This window comes from Populus nigra, chromosome 12 (genome assembly GCF_951802175.1).
Source record: "Populus nigra chromosome 12, ddPopNigr1.1, whole genome shotgun sequence".
Classification (NCBI taxonomy): Eukaryota; Viridiplantae; Streptophyta; class Magnoliopsida; order Malpighiales; family Salicaceae; genus Populus; species Populus nigra.
In genome coordinates, this window is record NC_084863.1 from 2768758 (window position 1) to 2788380 (window position 19623).

Here is a 19623-nt window from a genome sequence, read left to right on the forward strand (position 1 = left end):
ACCCCGCTTCCAATGGAATAGTTAAACGCAATGAAAGACAAAATTGTTAAAACACTATTTCTCCATAGAATGAACAGGAAAAAGATCAGCCCTTTTAGTTTTTTTTTTTTTTTGTAATTTTGCTGGTTAATTTGTTCTGAAGTTGTTTAATAGAGTGAGGGATCGTGGGCCATAGTCACTTAATGAAGTAATAGGTTACTATTTGATTGAATCACGAGCAGTAAATACAAAGAACAAAGGGAGAAAAACTAGCATGCTATTTCTTTGTTTAGTTTTAACTTGGTCCTTGCGAAGAAAACAGCCTGAAGAACTTTGTCTCGAGGAGAATATCTCTATTCAAAACCTATCGTTCTTGGAACTTGTTGGAGTCCACCTATCTCCAATTCAGATAGTATAAGAAAGAATGCCATAAAGAAAAGCAGCAGTAAGCTGGGAATTGAAGATTATGTTTACAAAAATATAATCTTAGATTTACATCTCCATTCACAATTCTCTGAACTATCCAACGGAATTCAACCATAATATATGCCTATTAAAAAATTCAATCAAGCTTAGAAGCATGCATAAAAAAAAAATGATTTTTTTTTTTAATTTTTGATGTCAACTCATCAAAAATCACTGAAAAACAATAAAAATATATATTTTTTTCAATGAAAACATTAGTTGAAAACACCAATAAATGTTCTTAGACCTGCTTTGAGTCAAAACCAAATAGCAATGACGGAAAAGAAAAGGAAAGCAATGGTGATTCTTGGACATTGCTTCGAACAATTACTTGCAAGAGAAGTTACATAAAGTACTACAGAACATGTCAAATGCTAGAAACTGATCCTCCTGTAATAAATAAGACTCCTACCATCTCGGTATCCTGTATCTATAAATATCTATTTTATCTACACTACAAAATAATCAAGAACACCGTTAAATGAATTCATCCCTAACCATAAAATTCTCCTACCGATAAAATCAAAGAATACGAGTATCCTACCTTGTAGATGCAAGACAGTTATCATGGTAAACATACACATAGTTGTAAAGCCAGCATACAGCTCCTCTGAATTATTAAATTGGAGACTTGCGAATAAATCATACTTTGACATCAATGTCTACACGGGTTTTGATTGGTTTGAGCTTGATACCCAGACTCTCAGGGGAGAGAAGTTCCGGTGCTATACAGCAGCGACTTGAAGGACTGGTAGGGTTGGAGCCTATACTTGATGAGGAAGCAAAATACGGTTGTCTGTGGTACCCAAACCCCATTAGAAAAAACTCTATCGGAATTATCATGGCATAAGGGTGCTCTTCTGTGACTAATGAACCACATGCTTCAACCTGTTGGAGATAAAAATAAACACTTTTAAGATGCAAAAAGGAAATCAAGCACCTTAAACTTGAAAGTGGTCTTAAATAAACTTCCAATAATATGTCCATATATTTTTTAGAGTACGGTATCAGGCGTGCTTGCAAAAGCAGACATACTGCAGGTGATCTCATTTTTAGTTAATAGTCAAGGTATAATCCTTTCATGCAGGAACATATATGCCTTGTCAACATTATGATCCAACAAGACGACCAATTAGGCCATGGAAATTTCAGTGTGTTTTTAATTGTATTGCTAGTCTTACCAAGAAAATTGGATCTGTCAATGTTGTTAATGTCAATTGGGAAGAGAATAATGTTGCTGATAGCTTAGCAAAACATGCCTTGGTAAGGAAGGAAGAGTTATTGGCATGGTTGTAATCTTTTTCTCAGCCTTTACCTTTAGAGTTACTTTCTTTATGGTTCTTTTTGGGTTATAATACAACTTTTCAATTTTCATAAAAAAAAAAAGATTATCAATTAGGCAATTATTATCACTAAATCTTGCGTATGTTAAAAAAAAGCCAACTGCTCATAATGAAACAAATAGTCTGAATAAGTGAAACCACTCTACCTCAACAAGAGCACAAGTTTTCTTGCCCATTTTGGTACTCATGTATACTGATTCATCACGAAATTGACTACTTTCCCCCACAAAAATAAGTGTCCTGCACTGCAAATTCTCCAAGTCCTCTGTAAGGTCATACCTCCTGCTTAATAAAACACCTTGATAATTAGTTGATCATAGGCATTTTTACAAGACAGTGGCTATATATGTTACGCAATTAGTTTCAAAACTTTGTAGCAACTGGCCAAGTTACAGTCTCATGCAGACATGCTAGTTTAAATGGCACCACAAAATGAAAGCATTCAGTATTCAGCAGAAAAGATTTGAGCTAATGATGTATGACCAAGAAGATGCTTAAACAAGTTACAAATACTCACTCATTGATTGCTTGAAGAAAGCGCATTACATTCAAACTTTTTCTTTCATCCAGCAACTGCCAACAAATGATAAATGAGATTGACATCAAATATCTCAAAAAGGCACCGTATAGGATGTACCCTTCCTAGACACTGATAAGTGACAGGTTGCTCTGACAATATATCACAAAGGGTTAGGGTGTTTATGGTATCGCCAATTCTGAGACTGTACAAGTCAAATGCAATTAACAGGAAATAAGACATTGAAACCAAGAATCCTTACCCTTCTACAAGCTTGAATGATGTCTGCTTCTGCGCCCTGCACACTGCACCTAATTTCCTACATTCAGAATCTGATAATTATACATCACATTCCAAAATTGGAAAAGATATAAAAAAAAAAGGTCATCAATAGTACCTTACTGAAGTAACGCTGGAGAAGGCATTCCTTCAATATTCCACACATTCCATAGAAGTATAACAAGTTCATTAACACCTGAAAAGGCAAGTCCAGTAAAACCCTAAGCAACTTGGATTACTGTGAAGATGTGTGAAACAGTGTGTATATTAGTTTTATCCTAATCTTTTTTAGGTGTCCCAGGTGAATGGTTTCCTTCAAATTTATATTTTTTCCTCAAAAAAAAAAAAAAAAGTAGCCTTGACTTGAAGATGGAGGGTAAAACCTTATTGTAAAACCATTCAGTCCATGAAGGTGCCTTGCAAATAGGGGAAACAAGAATTAGCCCAAGCACCCGTTCTTGATATCTCATCTGTACCACAAGGAAAAATAAACATGTATCAGAACATCAGGGTAAAAACAGAGGCAACTGACAAGGGTAGACTTTTCCCAACTTACAGTGAAAAGTGTCAGGATGTAAGCACCAGCCATTACGCCTAAGCACAGAACCTGTTTCAGCCTGATTTAGAAGAGTGTTAGTTCTTAAACATACTGTAACATGTCTTCATGACAGAGATATATCACTTAATGGTTAGATTAGGATTCCTCTCAGGACCTTTACATGAGAAAAACATTGATAATTCACATTTATGGACACTAATCTTGTGTATCGGGAAATGAATTCTGGCTACTATCGCAGCAATTTTGCACAAAGTGAATCCTATTTTGGCTTGAAACTGCAAACATTTAATGACTCGAGACATTTATCAATACATTAGGTAACTGCCCTTCCTAATTGATCTTCGCTCCTGCTCCCAAAATCTCAGTTTCTAAAAATTTAGCTAGTTATAAACAACAGTAACTCTTTATTGGGAGCTCTCTTGAATAAGACACAAAATTAATGCAGGGCATGACAGAACTTTGTGCAACTGGTGTTGCAGAAGAAAAACAAGATTCCAGATAGCTGAGCCTACCAAAATCAATAGAACTCCTAGACAAATGGTGGTCAGTGGTTCATAAGTAATCCAGATAACAGAACAACAAAATGAACCAGACCTTTAGCATGAAAGCACTAATAAGAAATGATCAGACAACCAACTTGAAAACAACAAGAAGCAGATCAAATCTTCATTGGTACACAAAAAATTCATAATTGGAAAAGCATATAAGAAACCAGTAAATGCAGCAAGCAGTTAAATACCCGAAGAAATCAAGCACTTCAGCAACCTGGTCTGCTAAGTCATCAACACTAAGTAATGGAACATCGGAAGAAATGACATCAGCTCCCAACTGCAAGAGCTCTTGAACAAAGGGTGGAGAGAGACTTTATTAGCATCGTTCAAAAGGGAAAAAAAAGAGGAGATAATAAACCATAAACAAACAAAATTAAACAATTAAACTCCGCCAACGTTAAAGAACCAACAGCGACACTGACCTCATGCCCTGGGGCATCAATGTGGTATATGCAGAAGTTATGGAGCAACAAGGAAGCTGCATCAGGGCTAAATAAGAGACCTTGGAAACAAGTCATAGCTGTGAAAAAACCCAGAAAGCAAAAAACACCAACAAATCAAAAACAAATTGAAACTCAGATCTTTTCAATTAGAAGCAACTAAAGCATGCCAGCTCAATAACACTTAAACTCATTCTTTCTTCACTAAAACTCAAGAATCAATTAAGAACCATAAAAATTCTAAATACTAAGAATTTAATTATCATAAATATGCTTAGATTAAATTAAAAGCATCCATTACAGCTGATTTCAAGGAACTCAGTCTGAACCAGCCCATTTCTTGTAAAACAAAGCACTGCAGTTACAATTTTTCTTCAAGAGCACAGAAAGTATAACAAACTTTCAAACAAAAGCACCAAAAAAGTCCGGAAATAATTGAATTTCACCTCACATGAGCTAAACACACAAACCCATTTAAGGTAAATTAGAGAAAATCAGAAAGAAAAAATAGCCCATTAAGTAAAAACAAGAAGAAATTACAAGCAAATGGAACATACAATTAAGAGCAACATCAGGGTAAGTTATCAAAGCAGGCTTCTCTTGATCACCACAAACATACACAGAGATTGAACCTCTGCTTGTTTTCACCACATGCTCCTGCTTACATTACACATAACACCAAAATCCATTAATAAAGCTTAAAGCTTGTAAGCCACGGAGTGTAATCAAGAAAACAAGAAAGGTATCATTTTTTTTCCTTTCTTCTTGTTAGTTAGAGTTGGTTAATTACCTTCCCACCAAAAGATAGCATGTCAATATCCACCGAAACAGAGTCACTTGACTCACCCATGACTCACTTCTTTCAACACTCACAATGCAGCAGCAATACAAAAACTAAACAGCAAGTCACTGAATTGAAGTTATTATCTCTTCTTGTTTCTTCGTCTTCTTTCTGAACTCTCTCTCTGGGTCCTCTCTCGTTTTCTTTCGTTTTCAGAACTTAAAAATACTAAACTGCCCTGATAAAGTCACTGAAATTACATCAAATCTATGTTTGTTTTTGAAAAATACCAAGCTTGCCATATGGTCAAAGATGTTACTACGGTCTTCTTGTTTGTTTTGAGGGTGAAAAAGTGACCGTTGCATTTGCGTAGAAGGGTAAGATGGTCAATTTGAGGGCATTTTGGTCAGTGCGGAAGCGGCATCGTTTTCTGGTGATGGAGGTCATTTCATAGATAGGTATCAGACAGCTGTATGCCACCTGGAAGCTGGAAAGGGGGATGGTCCCATTGGGTTAATCTATCATAGTGCGCCAGCTCATCATTGTCCATGCTTGCTGTTATATACCTCATTTAGCCACTCCAATCATTAATGATGGAGATGATGATAATATTGTATAGTTATTATTTTTAGAATAAAGTTTTGGTTCTCTAATGTTAATTTTCTATGGTTTACGTTGTCTTGATTTTATGAGGCACATGGAGTGTGGCAGCTAGATTAGTTGTTAAACTTCTTTTGTTTAGAAACTGTTTGGGTCGTGGTTGCTTTAATGAAATTTTAATTTTTTTAATTTTAAATTAATTTTTTATATTTTTAAACCTTTTTAATTTGCTGATAACAAAAATAAATTTTAAAAAATAAAAATATTATTTTAAAATATTTTTTAAATAAAAAAAATACTTTAAGAAGTAATATTTATCACACTCTCAAATAAGTTATTAATTTTATGATTTAATTCAAAAAATTTATAATATGAATCTAATCTAAAAAGGGTTTTAAATTAAAATAATTTAAAGTTGGCTCTGTTTAACTTATTAAATTTTTTTCAAAAAAAATAAAAAATGCTGTTTTAGACAAAAAAAAAAATATATATTCAATGAAAAATGGTTAAAATGCAAAATAAGGGAGCTTGATGGTGGTCTAAACTCCCAAGATTAGCGGGTCATTATTATCGAAATAAAGGATGGATCAGGATCACTCATCATCCCCAGTGGAAAGTACTCAAAAACTTGGGACAGGATTGGTCTGTCACTTGCAGTCGGAAAACGCGTTTTTGAACGGCAATCACGGGCACTGCAAAACATGCACGGTTACGTTGAAATTTGTCCCCCCCATAGTCTACTCCTTCACTGCCATGTAGAATTCGATGCTTTGTGTGTTTTGACTTGCCTCGTCCTCTCTTTTTGCAACCAATTTATATCAACTTCTCTGTGACGGTTTTTTTATATGTTTTAAAAATATTTTAAAAAAAATAATTGTTTTTTATTTTAAATTAATATTTTTTGATTTTTTTATCATTTTAATATATTAATATCAAAAATATTTTTTTAAAAATAAAAATATATTTTTTTAATATTTTCTAAATAAAAAATATTTTTAAAAATAATCATGACCATCTTACCCGATACATTCTTTTTTATTATTATTATTAACATGGATGTCTAGATTAGTTTGCACTTTGCACGGACTTTGACTAATTTCACGAGTCTTAAAGTTAATAACCACATAAGCCTCTAATAGCTATTATATAAATAATTATAAAACTTAAACCTAAAAAAAAAAAAAAAAAATCTTGTCCCCAAACTGGGCTATACCAAACACAATCTTTAACTACCAAACCAGCTTTCGTTTTCTTTTTCGAGGTTTGCCATATTCCAAGTCCACCAGGCCTCACAAATACAAAGCCCAAAGAACAACATTTGTTGAGATCTTGAATGGATCCATAGATCCAACAAATTTACTAATCTAATCTCTTAATTACTGTGATTTGACTTAATTTGAACATCACCTGAGACTGCAACATCAACATATAAATTTAAAGGGAAAAACAAGCCTAGAGGAAATTATAACTTCACTTGCATCCCAAAACAATCAGTATTAGTTGATGTCAATTGTTTAATAACAATTAAACTCAGGTCAACTGTTTAATTCACTGTGAACTTGTTTGTCACTCCGGTCCAATTGTGTTTTTGAATTTTATTAAACTTTTTTAGTTTTAATTTTTTTTCATGATTTTAAATTATTATACTACGCTGGTATTAAAAATAAATTTTTAAAAATAAAAAAAATATTAATTTAATATTTTTTTAAATAAAAAATATTTAATAACAATAAACAGTAAATGCAAGCTTTATTAGGTTTTTTTTATTCAGTGATGATCATTTATAAAAACAGCAAGTCTATAAGTAAAAATAGGATTATGATTTCAATATTTTTAATTTAAAAGTCAACATGATATGAGCTTGAAGTAATCTATTTAACATGACCCGGGAATCAAACATTATATTAAACTTTAATTTTACAAGAATATAATTATAAATAGTATTAAAAATGTTTAATTTGTTTTTTTGATCTCTTTTTTCTTCGTTCCTAGTTGTCAATAAAATTCTAAAACGTAAAAATCCCTTTTCTTTTCCTTTTCCTTTTCTTTCTTCTCGAAAAGAAAGAAAAATCATTTTCACCTTATAAACTTTGTATTCTCCAATGTTATTTGTTTTATATTGACTAATCTCTCTTTATATTTATAGTTCCTACACTTTAAATGTGTTTGTTAATGTGATGGTTTTCTAATATTATATTTATTATATAAATCATTTAAAAAATTTGAAAACCTATAAAATTAGACTAAAAACATTCTAATTTGGTAAAATATGTTAACTCGTGATTTTAATACTAATTATATATTTTCATTTAATATATCAATTTTGTCTAATTGTTATAAAAAAGAAGAAGCAAGTATTAAACATTCTCGTCATTTTTTTTATTCATCCTTAATTTAGATAATATTTGAGAATGTAATAATGATTGTTTTTTAAAATGTTTTTTTAATATATAAATATTATTTTTAAAAAATTATTTTTGATATATACACATTAAAATAATAAAAAATATAATTTTAAATAAAAAAATTTTAAAAATCACAAAACAGGATTTCTACATAAAAACAAATATCACAAACCTAGCCTCAGCACCGGACGCCTAAGAATGAAAATCAAAATCTCCAACTCTCACATTCACGGCCACCAACTCTGATAGGAGCAATCAGTAGCTCACTCTCATTTCTTTCCAAGCCCAAGCTGCTGTGCTTTGTTTTCTCCTTCCTCATAGCCATCAGGAACACGACGTAGTGGCAGAGATGCAGACAAGAGCACATCATCAAAGATGTTAGTTTTGATGGCCCTCATCACTTAACCAAATTTCAGCCTCATAAAGTGTTTTTTTAATCAATCTTTCATGCAACCAGTTCTTTATCCTTGATTTAGTAAGACTGTTATTATCTTGGAAAGGGGTTTTGATTTTCTCGATGGGTTCCTTAGTTTCTTTATCGCTTTTCCATCGAAAGAATGGCTTCATGGTGTGTATACAAAAGCAACCCCACAATCTTATCTTCTCTTCATCTTTTCTGTCCATTAATATCTAGGTGGATATTGGGTATTTAAAAGTGTGTGTAATATTTATTTTTAAAGTATTTTTTATTTAGAAATATATTAAAATAATAAAATTTTAAATTATTTTTAATATTAACATATCAAAACAATTAAAAAATATATAAAAATAATTTTAAATAAAACAATTAAAACTCAATTCTTTTTATATAAAATTGTTATAATACGTTATATTAAAAATAATTTTAAAAAAATAAAAAATAAATTATTTTAATACAATTAAAAAAAACATTAAAACTGCCTTGTATGTCATCTCTCATTTGTTAATCTATGTGATTTCTTTTTTTTTTGATTATCGTGGGTGTCCGGGCCAGCTTGCGCGCACCTCGACTAATCCCACGGGCCCTGAAGTTAACGACCATGTAAGCCTCCAGTGGCCATCATATGAGCAGCCATAGGGTTTGAACCTGAGACCTAAGAGGGAGCAAACCCCTTAGTTCCAAGCTCTTACCACTAGGCCACCGCCTAGATGGTTATCTATGTGATTTCTTAGTTGTCAAGTTGGTTGGTACATGGCGTTGTACTAGCATGGACGTTATTTGTTAAATTAGATAATTATTAATTAATAAAAATCTACGTATATTAATATTTGATTTTAAAATTATATTTAAATTTTTACATGAATTTAAAGATAAAAGCATTTACTTATAATTTTACTAATAGGATTTACAATTTAAGTTTTCATTATATATAAATTATATTTCATGAATAATATATATATATTTTATGATGGATAAGGATACAAACAAACAAACCTAATGCGTTTAGGGTTTTGACCCAAATTTATAAAACCATTAAAAAAAACATCTATCCTTTCTTTCCCGCCTTCCCAGCTTTTCTCTCTCTTTCCTTCTCTCACTTCAATTCTTCTCTCTTTCTTGTGTGTGAGACAGAGTCACCCAAAGCAAGATAGAGACATTTTAGTGTGTGTGTGTGTGAGAGAGAGAGAGCAGGACTTGTGTGTTTTCAGCTTTGAAAGTGAGAATCCTTTAGAGGTAGAAGAGAAGAAGTGCAGTGCAGTTCCAATGGAGCTAAACACACCCAATAAGAACCTAATCCCCTCTGCTAACCCCCCCCTCTCAATTCGAGGTCTACTTTCTTTAAACCCCTTATTTATTTATTTATCTATTTTTCTTTTATCTTTTTTTAGTGTTAAATGCATAATTATGTGTGGGTTTTTATTTGCTGGTCTTTTAGGTCTCTGTTCTTTCTCATGTTGAGGGTAGAATCATGGGTTATGGTTTTTTTTTTTCTGGGTTATTTTGCTTCAAAGTTGAGATTATGGTTGCTTTTTTTGAGGTTTACATGATGTTTTGTTTCGTGTCTGTGTATACTTGTCTGAATTGATTTAGATTTTAGCGGGCTTGGGTCCTTCAGAGTTTTTTCACTGTTAACCTATTAGGGTTTTGGAGGCTGCTAAATCAACTGGTTTGAGTGTTGAACAATCAGAATACTTCATTCCTGGGAATTCAGGTAAAGGGGTTATTGCTAAGCCACCCAGCGAGCACTTGGAATTACCAATCGAGGAGCGAAAAGCCTTGAAACATGGTTGTGCTAGCCCAGGTGGTAACATGATCATGGTGCCTCTCATTGCAATTCCTGAGCTAGAGATGGTAGGCAATTTAAATGAAAGATATCAATCATATGAAAGTGAAAGGGATTTAAGTAAAATTGGTCGAACTGGGCAAAATGAAGATGAACCAGGATGTGATTGGGTGGCTCTAATTTCTGATGTAGCTGATATCTTGACCTTCGAGCCATCCATTGATGAGGAATCTGCTGAGGAGCAAAAACTGGTGGATCCTGGGACCATATCTTTCATCTCAACTGTTCTACAGGTTCCACAGGATAACAACAATGATTCAGAAACTTCCAATTGTGTAGGTTCTTTCCAGCATTGTGATATGGGAGATCTGGGAATTCAGCCAAAAGAATTTAGAGAAAAGAATGAAGTACATCAGACTCCATTTGTACTTCCTAGCACTTTACTAGATAAACCAATAGTTACTGATGCGTCTGCAACAGTTGATGTCAAGGGGAAGAACTGCCAGTCTATCGGCAAGGTAAACACTTAAGAACTAATACTATTTGCTTGTACCTATGTTCTGATGGTTGTTGCCCAATACCATGTAAACATCTTCAAGCTGAGATCCGTGAGTAACCTAAAAATTGACTAATATAACCAAGTTAAGGTTCTGTTTACTTCCTGAAAGCCTTTCATGATTGAACTATTTGTCATTTATCTTGATGAATATGTATCCATCAATTTCAGAACACCTGTAGACTTTCAACGTCAATGGACTCTTATTATAATCTCACTCTTTCAAATAACTCCAATCTCGGCTTATCATGATTGTTTTGTGTTTCATAAGATTACAAGTTTCACGGCAGTGTTGTTGTTAGTTGTTACAGATAAATAGGATGGGATGGGCAGCATTTGAAGGAGTGGCTCCTATAAGCAAACCTTAGTACTTTTTTGTTCATTTAGAATTGTATACTTATCTGTTTTGATGATAAATGAGTAACGATACATGTTTAGGCATTGATGCTGATGATTTTTCCGAGAACAATTTTTCTCCTTGGTCAATTTTCATTAAACCTGGAAAATGTTTTGTTGTAATCAACAAGCTATCTCTAGAAGAATCTTATTGCAGCTGCAAGTTTGTCTGTTGTCATACAAATGTTCATCAAAAGCTGTGGTGATCATTACGTATTTATAACTGTTAAAATCACACCAGAGGCTTTTTATGCCTGCAGAACATTTTGTCAAAAATGACTGATTTGATAATGTACACAAGGATTGAATGAAAGAAAGAAATTGCAAATGTGCTTTAAATTATGCCAAGCAGAAAATTTTTCCTTTGTGTTTCACTAGTTTACTGGAGTAGCATCATGAGTTATTTTGAACATGATTGACATTTAGTATGAAATATAAGTATGAAAGAGTAAGTTCACAATGGAAGAACATAGAAGGTAAGTGGTACTTAAAAGATTAGTTAGGCCAAGGTCCAAGTGCACTCCAAGGCAGAAATTTAAAGGTATTAAGTTTACATGCATATAGAATAAATTCTTGATACCATTACTAACCAAAGCTTCAATAAACCTTAATGTAGTTCTTCTGCTGTTTGTAGGACACAAAGTTGACCTTGTTATTTAGGTCGCGTGTTTGGTTTGGGGTTAAAGGGGGTAAAATGTTAACCCCTTTAACCCTGTTTGGGAATTTTTACTGGTGGATAACAACAATGTTTTTTTTTTTTGGGAGGGGTTTGGGACTTGTGCATCTGTGTTTTCTTTTTTCAAACTAACCATTCATTTTGTTTTCTTTTCTCTACTTATAATCAATGGGTCTCACAAATATATACATATGTATCATCTTTTATTATGTTTAATTTAAAACTTGATTATAATTTTATTGGATCCTAGCATTACAAATAATTTTTACGCACATACCAAACATCTTTAACATTTTACCCCTCAACCACTTGTTTATACCCTTAACATTTAACCCCTTAACACTTAACCTCCAATTTTTATCCCTGAACCAAACACAACCTTAAAAGAAATTTTTATGGTGGCTAATTATGTTGATGCCAACAGCCAAGTAGATTTTCTGTTCTATTATTAATTGCGATTACATGAAATCCAATATTCCACAGTACAACTGTCACGACCCGAATCCCGGGTTTGTGATCGGCAACGCAGGAGCGGTGGTGGAAGGACACCCCTCCCGCGCTAAGCCTCAAAACAGACATATCAAAAGAATAATTTATTCAAAAATACGCAGCATTTCATAATCTTCAGAAATATTATATTTTTCAAAACTGATGAAACCAAAAAAAATAATTTAAAACTCCTCATCAGTAATTAAAACAAAAACAATAATCCATAATACTCATTACATTGTCAAAAATCCAAACTTAATTAAAACAAGGTAATAGTGGAGCGCCTAAGACATCGAATCAAACAGCCTTGAAAGATAAGCAAGGCATATCGACCCAAAATTGAAGAAGCAGGAACACTCAACAAGGTTCACCTGCTATCAGAAACTAAGAACCTGAAATAATATTAAAATGAGGGGTGAGTTCAACCAACTCAGTGAGGGAATAATATTTAATATACATTTTAGATATTAATAGTTTGCAAAACTATTTATCTTCATATACATATACATATACATATACATACTAAAACATATTATCATAAAGTAGTGGAAATTTATCTTCATATACATATACATATACATATTAAACATATTATCATAAGGTAGTGGAAATTTATCCTCATAGACATACAGATACAGATACATATACAGATACATACTAAACATATTATCATAACGTAGTGGAAATTTATCCTCATATACATATACATATACATACTAAACATATTATCATAAAGTAGTGGAATACATGTCAGAGATCAGATGACACCCGAAGGTGACCAGATGACACCCGAAGGTGACCGCTGTGGGATGATCAGTCGCGACAGGCTGATGCCTCTCTCACCAGCTAGGTATACAGAATACTATGTGCACATAGGCTAACTACTCTCCGTTAGCATGGAGTTACTGACAAGTCCGATATCAAGGCATAATAGATATTTACAGAATCATCAGAGAAACGTATATCATATCAAGTAGAATTTGCTTTGACAGATTGCGAGTGCAAACTCAAGAATAAATGAGTACTCGGAAAATAAGCAACATATATAATTATTCAAGAAATTAACGAGTTGTACTCATTGTATAATCAGAATACATATTTACTTATCATATATGCATATTAAAGATTATCCCACTCACCCGGAAAATATAGAACTAAAAGGAATGTCAGATGAAAGACCCGAAAAACCTATTGAAGATCGTTAGGAGAACCTACAATAAATATATGAAATATACTTAAAAGCAACTCAAAGCAACACAAATAAAAGATTCCAATGCATAAATGAAAACCAGGTTTAGTCTCCCAGGTTTGGGGACTAAAACAACAATTATCCAAAACAGGGACCAAAACATAATTTTACCAAAATTGGACCAAACTGTAATACATAACCATACTGAAATTTATCCATAATTCATCCTTATCTTTGTCCAGAATCTCGAATTATACCCCAAGAGCTAAACTGTGATTTTATCAAAATTTTAGGGGTCAAATCGTAACTTGTCAAATTGGAGGACCAAACTGAAAATATCATATATTCCTAATTATACTGGAATTTTGCCTTTAAATCATCCTCAGTTCTGTTCAGAACCTCAATTTATGCCCCAGGGACCAATCTGTAATATTTCCAAAGTTTGGGGACTAAACTGTAATTTTCATAATTTGAGGGACCAAACTGAAAATATTCCAAATCAATTATCAAACTGAGATTAATCATCCTTAACCTCATAATAACACTGTCCAGAATCTCAAAATACAATTAGGGGTCAAATTATAATTTTCCCAAAGTTTAGGGACTAAACTGTAATTTTCACAAATTGAGGGACCAAATTGAATTTTCGTCATCTTCAACCTCAAACCCAGAATTTCACAGATTACCTACTGTCATCACCTGATTTCTAACACAATTTCACCATTCAAATAAAATCATAACTCAAAATCATCATCTTTACCTCCAATCTCTCACAATCAACTAATTAACCAATTACCCACAACAATCAACCCATAACCTTCCAATTAATTCATCAATCAAACTCAAAACACAATATTCAAAACCCTAACATTTATCAAAACAGAAATTAAGGCTTAAAGAACACATATTTATTCATAATCTTATCTTTAAACTTATTTCCTCCAATTCTCTTCTCCTTTCCTTATCTTTTCCTCTTTTCTCTTCTTCTTCCTCCCCCTTTCTTCTCTTCTCCCGTCAGTTTTCACTCTTAAAACACAGCTCTCCTCTTCTATTTTCTTTTCTATTTATATTTATCAACTCTTTGTTCAATTACTACAATACCCCTTATTCATTTATACTCATTTTTAGCCTTCAAGGGCTTTATTGCCTTTTACCTACTCATTCATTTACAAGACATCACAACAACATAGAGACTAATTTATTCTTCATTCAGTTTAATATTAATCACTGTTTTTAAACATCTTTAGCTTATTTTTAGCAGCTGCATAAAATACGAAGGCGGTGCCTGGTTTTTGAGATGGGAGCTCATAAAAAGAAATTAGCATTTGAATCTAATAGTAGTTCAACCTCGTCACAATTAGATCATAATAGTGCCTACTTGGAAAAGCATGCAGCTCCTAGGAGGACAGAAAAGGGAAAGACATTATCTGCATTATCTGGAAGGGGTATTGGTTTGCACTTGAATGCTCTCACTGCTGCAAGCAATGGCAAAGCTGTCAAGATTGAGACTCGAGCTTCTGTAAAGCAAGAAATAAGTGAACCTCCTTCCCCTGCTACGAAAATGACATCTGGTCAAGATCCTGCTATTAAATCCATAGCTCTGACCACTGTGCAAACAAATTTTGTTCCTTTTGATAACAAAAATAAGACCATGGAAAATGCTCCTCACGCATCAATGGTTGTGAATGAAGAGTTTGGCATAAGCAGTCCCAACATGAAGAGGTACATGCGGAAATTAATACATTCTAATCTCTGAGGCCAAATTCCCCAGGTAAATTTTTTGATTTGTTTTAAATTTCAGGGAAAAATTAGAAAATCAAGGAGCATCACGCAAGCGCTGTAATTGTAAGAGATCAAAATGCCTAAAGCTGTAAGTTCAGCAGTTTCCTAAATTTACTTTTAGTATTCATTTGTCTGATTTTTGGAGGACCTAACTACTCAAAATTCATCAGCTAATTCTTTCATTTTTCTCTAGCATGATAAATGCTGCTGTAATAGTAATAAAAATGAAAATAGGCAGAACCTGAAGGCTAGTTAATCTCATTGATTCCGATGCTCGATGATTCTAAATTGGCCTTTAAAAATGTTGGTGGGAGGAACCACTGGTGGTGGCTTTGAAACACTCAGAGGGATAAAACACAAAGTTTTATTCAAGAACAAAAGCTTACAGAACACAAAATAAACTTACAACAAGCTTAACAATACACGCCCTCTCTTTCTCTCTAGTGTTTCTCTCTATTCTCTCTACTCTCCCACACCTAATAGCATAAGCTCAGCTTGCTATTTATACACGAATTCAAAACAAGATAATTCAACCTTCAAGTGTGAAGGCGGCTGCGGACGGTGGTGTGAAGGCGGCTGGCGGCTGGTCGGTGGCAGCTGGTCGGTGGCGGCTGGTGGTTGCCTTCCTTGACCATCTAGATTGAGTTTAATATTCAACAAATCTCCCCTTTAAACTCAATCGAGGGATATCATGCCAAGCATGAACACTTCTCCTTTCAATGCCTTCTCTTTGCTTGTAGCCTTTATCCACTAATTTGGCTTTCGTCTTGTAGACCCTTTTGACACCTATTGCTTTCTTGTTTTCTGGTGGATGAGTCAGCTTCCAGGTATCATTCTTTTCAATGGCATGCATTTCTTTATCCATTGCTTCTATCTTCTCTTCTGTGATAGCTTTGTTGAAGCTAAGTGGGTCATTATCTACAAAGAAACAAAATAGAGTTGTATCTTCGATGACTTGCGTGGCATCGTACAACTCGTCAAGATTTCTCATCCTTCTTGGTCCTTCTGATGATGATGATGTTGCTGCTGGTGTTGATGATGATGATGCTCCTGGTGTGTTCCTCCTGTTGAACACAGGGAATCTGTGTACCGGACTTTGTGGTTCAGCTGCTGGCACAATCGGTTCTTCGACAAGTACTGTTGGTACTTCTTCACCAAACAGGGGTCAGAATCTTGATTACAGTGGATTTAAACAGTATGCCTTGATTTTCTTCTCCTAGCCATACTTAACAGCTCCCTTTCTAGATGATATAAAATAGATATCAAGTTTCACACTAGAAATTGAATTAGATACAAGCTTATATTGTGGTTATTGTATGTTTACAAGATCTTGTTATCTGTACAGTTATTGTGAATGCTTTGCTGCTGATCTCTATTGTATTGAGCCTTGTTCATGTCTAGATTGTTTTAACAATCCTGGTCATGAAGGCACTGTTCTGGAAACACGCGGACAGATTGAGTCTCGCAACGCTCTTGCATTTGCTCCCAAAGTGATAAGAAACTTGGATTCTGCCTCTGAATTTAGGGTAAGGAATGCTTTCAGGTTAATATTGCAAATGCTTCTTGATTTACCATTTGTCTCTTTCTATGTGCAATGTTTGTAACCCCATCTAACATGAAATTTTACTTGTGTACAAAGGGTGGTGTTGGTTGCTCTTCCTACTGTAGATGCGAAGGATGTAAAAACACTTTTGGTTGCAAGAGTGGTAAGTGTTGTAATAATCTCCATGCTCCCATACATGTCCTAGCAATTCAATTAACTGATTCAAAGTTAGTTATCTTAGTTTCCAAAATTATCTCATTATGGCTGTGTTTTGAATAATGCTCTTGCTTTTTCACTAATAAAAGGGTTAATATTCTTTATTTATTTTAATTATTTTGAACTAATTATAGGAGTTGAAGAAGATGACCTGAAATGGGAGGAATCTAAAATACATGAGGATGCATCAGACCTGAATTTACTTGATATAATAGAAAAGGGTGAAGATCACCCAGATCTTATGCCACCTTCTCAAAATTCCAGGTATGATATTTAACATATTAGGAGTCCAGCATGGCATTTGTACTGATCATGTTGTCTATTTTAAAGATAAAAGGTTTATACATGTTTAGGTCTCCAGTTCATCTGCAAATCCCCATTAGTGGGCAGCTCCAAAGATCTTCCCTTTGAGATGTTGGTCCATCAACACAAATACGCACCGTCCAAAAGTTTAGAACAGATTTTTTCTATCACCAGCCTAAATATGAGAAGCATCTTAAGGTAATTCCAGAAGATGAAACTCCTGAAATTCTGAACAGCAATTGCTCACCTACAAGTGAAGTTAAGTCAGTCTCTCCAAACTGCCCGAGGGTTTCACCTCCTCATCATGGTTTTGGTTCATCAGCTTTTTGGATGATTCTGAGATCTCTCAATCCATCCCCATCTCTCAACCCATCAAGTGAGCAATGAATTTCAACCTCTCCCGCAACATGCTGTCTCATGATGCAAAGGCATGCTATTTACTCGTTTGAGTTCCAGCTTCCAATCAAGTTTCTCAAAGTAGAATGGTACAAGAAGAATTTGCTTCCCCATAATGCTAAGGCGCCCGTATAGAACTAATTTTATGAAAATCTACGCCCTGTATCTATAATAGATGTGCTGTACAAGATGAAAGTTGTGCCTGTAGTGTAACTATACACTTGATTAAGTTAGTCGTTACAATTAAATAGATGTGTTGTAATAGAATTACTCTCTTCTTAATCCTTTTGTTTCCATCTGAACTACACAGTTCAGGTTCCCGAGGACAAACGTTATGGACAAGCACTTTCATCTTCCAGCAATCCTGTCATTGTAATGTGAATAGTCCATGAGTTCACAAGTGCAACTGATGCATAACCAATGATCTGCAAGAACTCAGGAAGAGAAACATAAACCGGTTTGCTTGACAGGTTTCTTGGTTGCGTTTGGTTAATGCTTCTTTTAACCTAATTTAGAACCGCACTGAATAAACTAGATTATCCCCGACTCCAATATAATTGATTGTAAAGAGGAAAGTAAAGAATTTGTCGATGACTACATTCTTTAGAAAGGTATGTTTTCCTCTTCGTAAAGTGGACGAGGAAGATGGCCAAAGGAGGAGATGTTAGCCATTTGGTCCTAGTTTTTCAAAGCCCTAGCTAAAGCTACAGGATTGTGAGTGAAGGAAGACACGCCTTCAACGTCCTTGTCTTTGTGCTTGCGCATGGGCTCTCCGCTCTCTTACCTTTAGATCAGTTTCCAGAGTAAAGGAAATATTAGAAATTCGTAATCCTAGGTCTTATAAGCCCTAGATTTCAAACTAAATGCATAGGAAGTAGAATAGAAAAACTACTTTACAGCCAACAAAATGCATGGGAAGTTCGCCGATGGCGTGGGAGTTGAAGTTGAGGGCTTTCCTTGAAGTCCTCAAGAAAGCTGTTGCTAATACCATGATTTGATGTTATAGAGATATGACCGGTGGAGCTGCTTGGTAAAAAAAAATAAAAAACTCAGCTGGAAATTATGTTTTTTTAGAATTTTTACTGAAGAGTCAGCTTGTGTTCTATCATGGCAAAAATATATATATATATAAAAAATTAGACAATTATGTTATAATATTTTTTAAAGAACCGAGAAAAAAATTCAATAAAATTAGTTAATTTGATAATATAATTACAAAAAACAAATAATAATAAAAATAACAATGACCAATAAAAAATGCCTGTCAATTATTTGAAAAAATACTTTAAATATTCTTAAAATATCTCAACAAAAATTAAATGAGAATGTGATAAATTCTTAAAAGAGAAAAATGAAAGAAGTTCAAAGTTTAATTACCAGCAAATAAATGTTAAAGGATATACAAACTTTAAAATAATTAATTTAAAAAAAAACAAAAAATAACTCGAGTTAGCATGTTAAATTCATGACCCGGTCATGAGACTGATATAAGCCCGCATAAAAAAAGTAAAATAAAACAATGAAAGTCAACTCTCAAGCAAACTAAATGATGAAAGAAAAAACTGGGAAAAAAATTCAACTTTAAAAAATATAAGAAAAAACTTCAGTCAACTCGGATTAACTTAACTAACCTACGACCCGAGATATAAGATTATGATAGCTCTATAAAAAGAAAAGATGAAAAATATAAAAAAGCTTAAGGCTCAATAACCTAATATTGAATGATGAAATTAAAAAAAAAACTAAAATTATAAAAAAAAGACCTAAAAAAATCAAAGTTAAACCGAACTAATTTTCAAAACTCGTGACTTGAATTATAAGATCGAAATTACCTCATAGAAGACAAACATGAAAAAATCACGAAACAAAATCTTTAATCATCCAAGACTAAAAAAAAAATAAACAACAATAAAAAGAATGAGGATCAAATTGAATGCAAAAATTAAATTAAATA

The 19623-nt window shown here is 33.4% G+C and overlaps 2 protein-coding genes across 2 annotated transcripts; one reads left to right on the plus strand and one right to left on the minus strand.

Annotated features, from left to right (window-relative positions):
• Positions 1-745: 745 nt before the first annotated feature.
• LOC133668958 (protein NDL2-like) lies at positions 746-5102 on the minus strand. The gene is made up of 11 exons (XM_062088969.1): positions 4924-5102; positions 4691-4790; positions 4116-4213; positions 3882-3970; positions 3140-3200; positions 2967-3053; positions 2702-2779; positions 2567-2623; positions 2305-2360; positions 1934-2069; positions 746-1332 (listed from the first exon to the last, which is right to left on the minus strand). Exons 1-11 carry the CDS (start codon positions 4981-4983, stop codon positions 1087-1089), a joined length of 1068 nt encoding a protein of 355 aa, XP_061944953.1. The 5' UTR covers positions 4984-5102; the 3' UTR covers positions 746-1086.
• Positions 5103-9348: 4246 nt separating this feature from the next.
• Positions 9349-18027, plus strand: LOC133669881 (protein tesmin/TSO1-like CXC 3). The gene is made up of 8 exons (XM_062090209.1): positions 9349-9667; positions 10052-10647; positions 14691-15151; positions 15231-15299; positions 16557-16737; positions 16851-16917; positions 17105-17234; positions 17324-18027. The coding sequence occupies exons 1-8, from the start codon at positions 9604-9606 to the stop codon at positions 17379-17381; spliced, it is 1626 nt and encodes a 541-aa protein (XP_061946193.1). The 5' UTR covers positions 9349-9603; the 3' UTR covers positions 17382-18027.
• The last annotated feature ends 1596 nt before the right edge of the window (positions 18028-19623 follow it).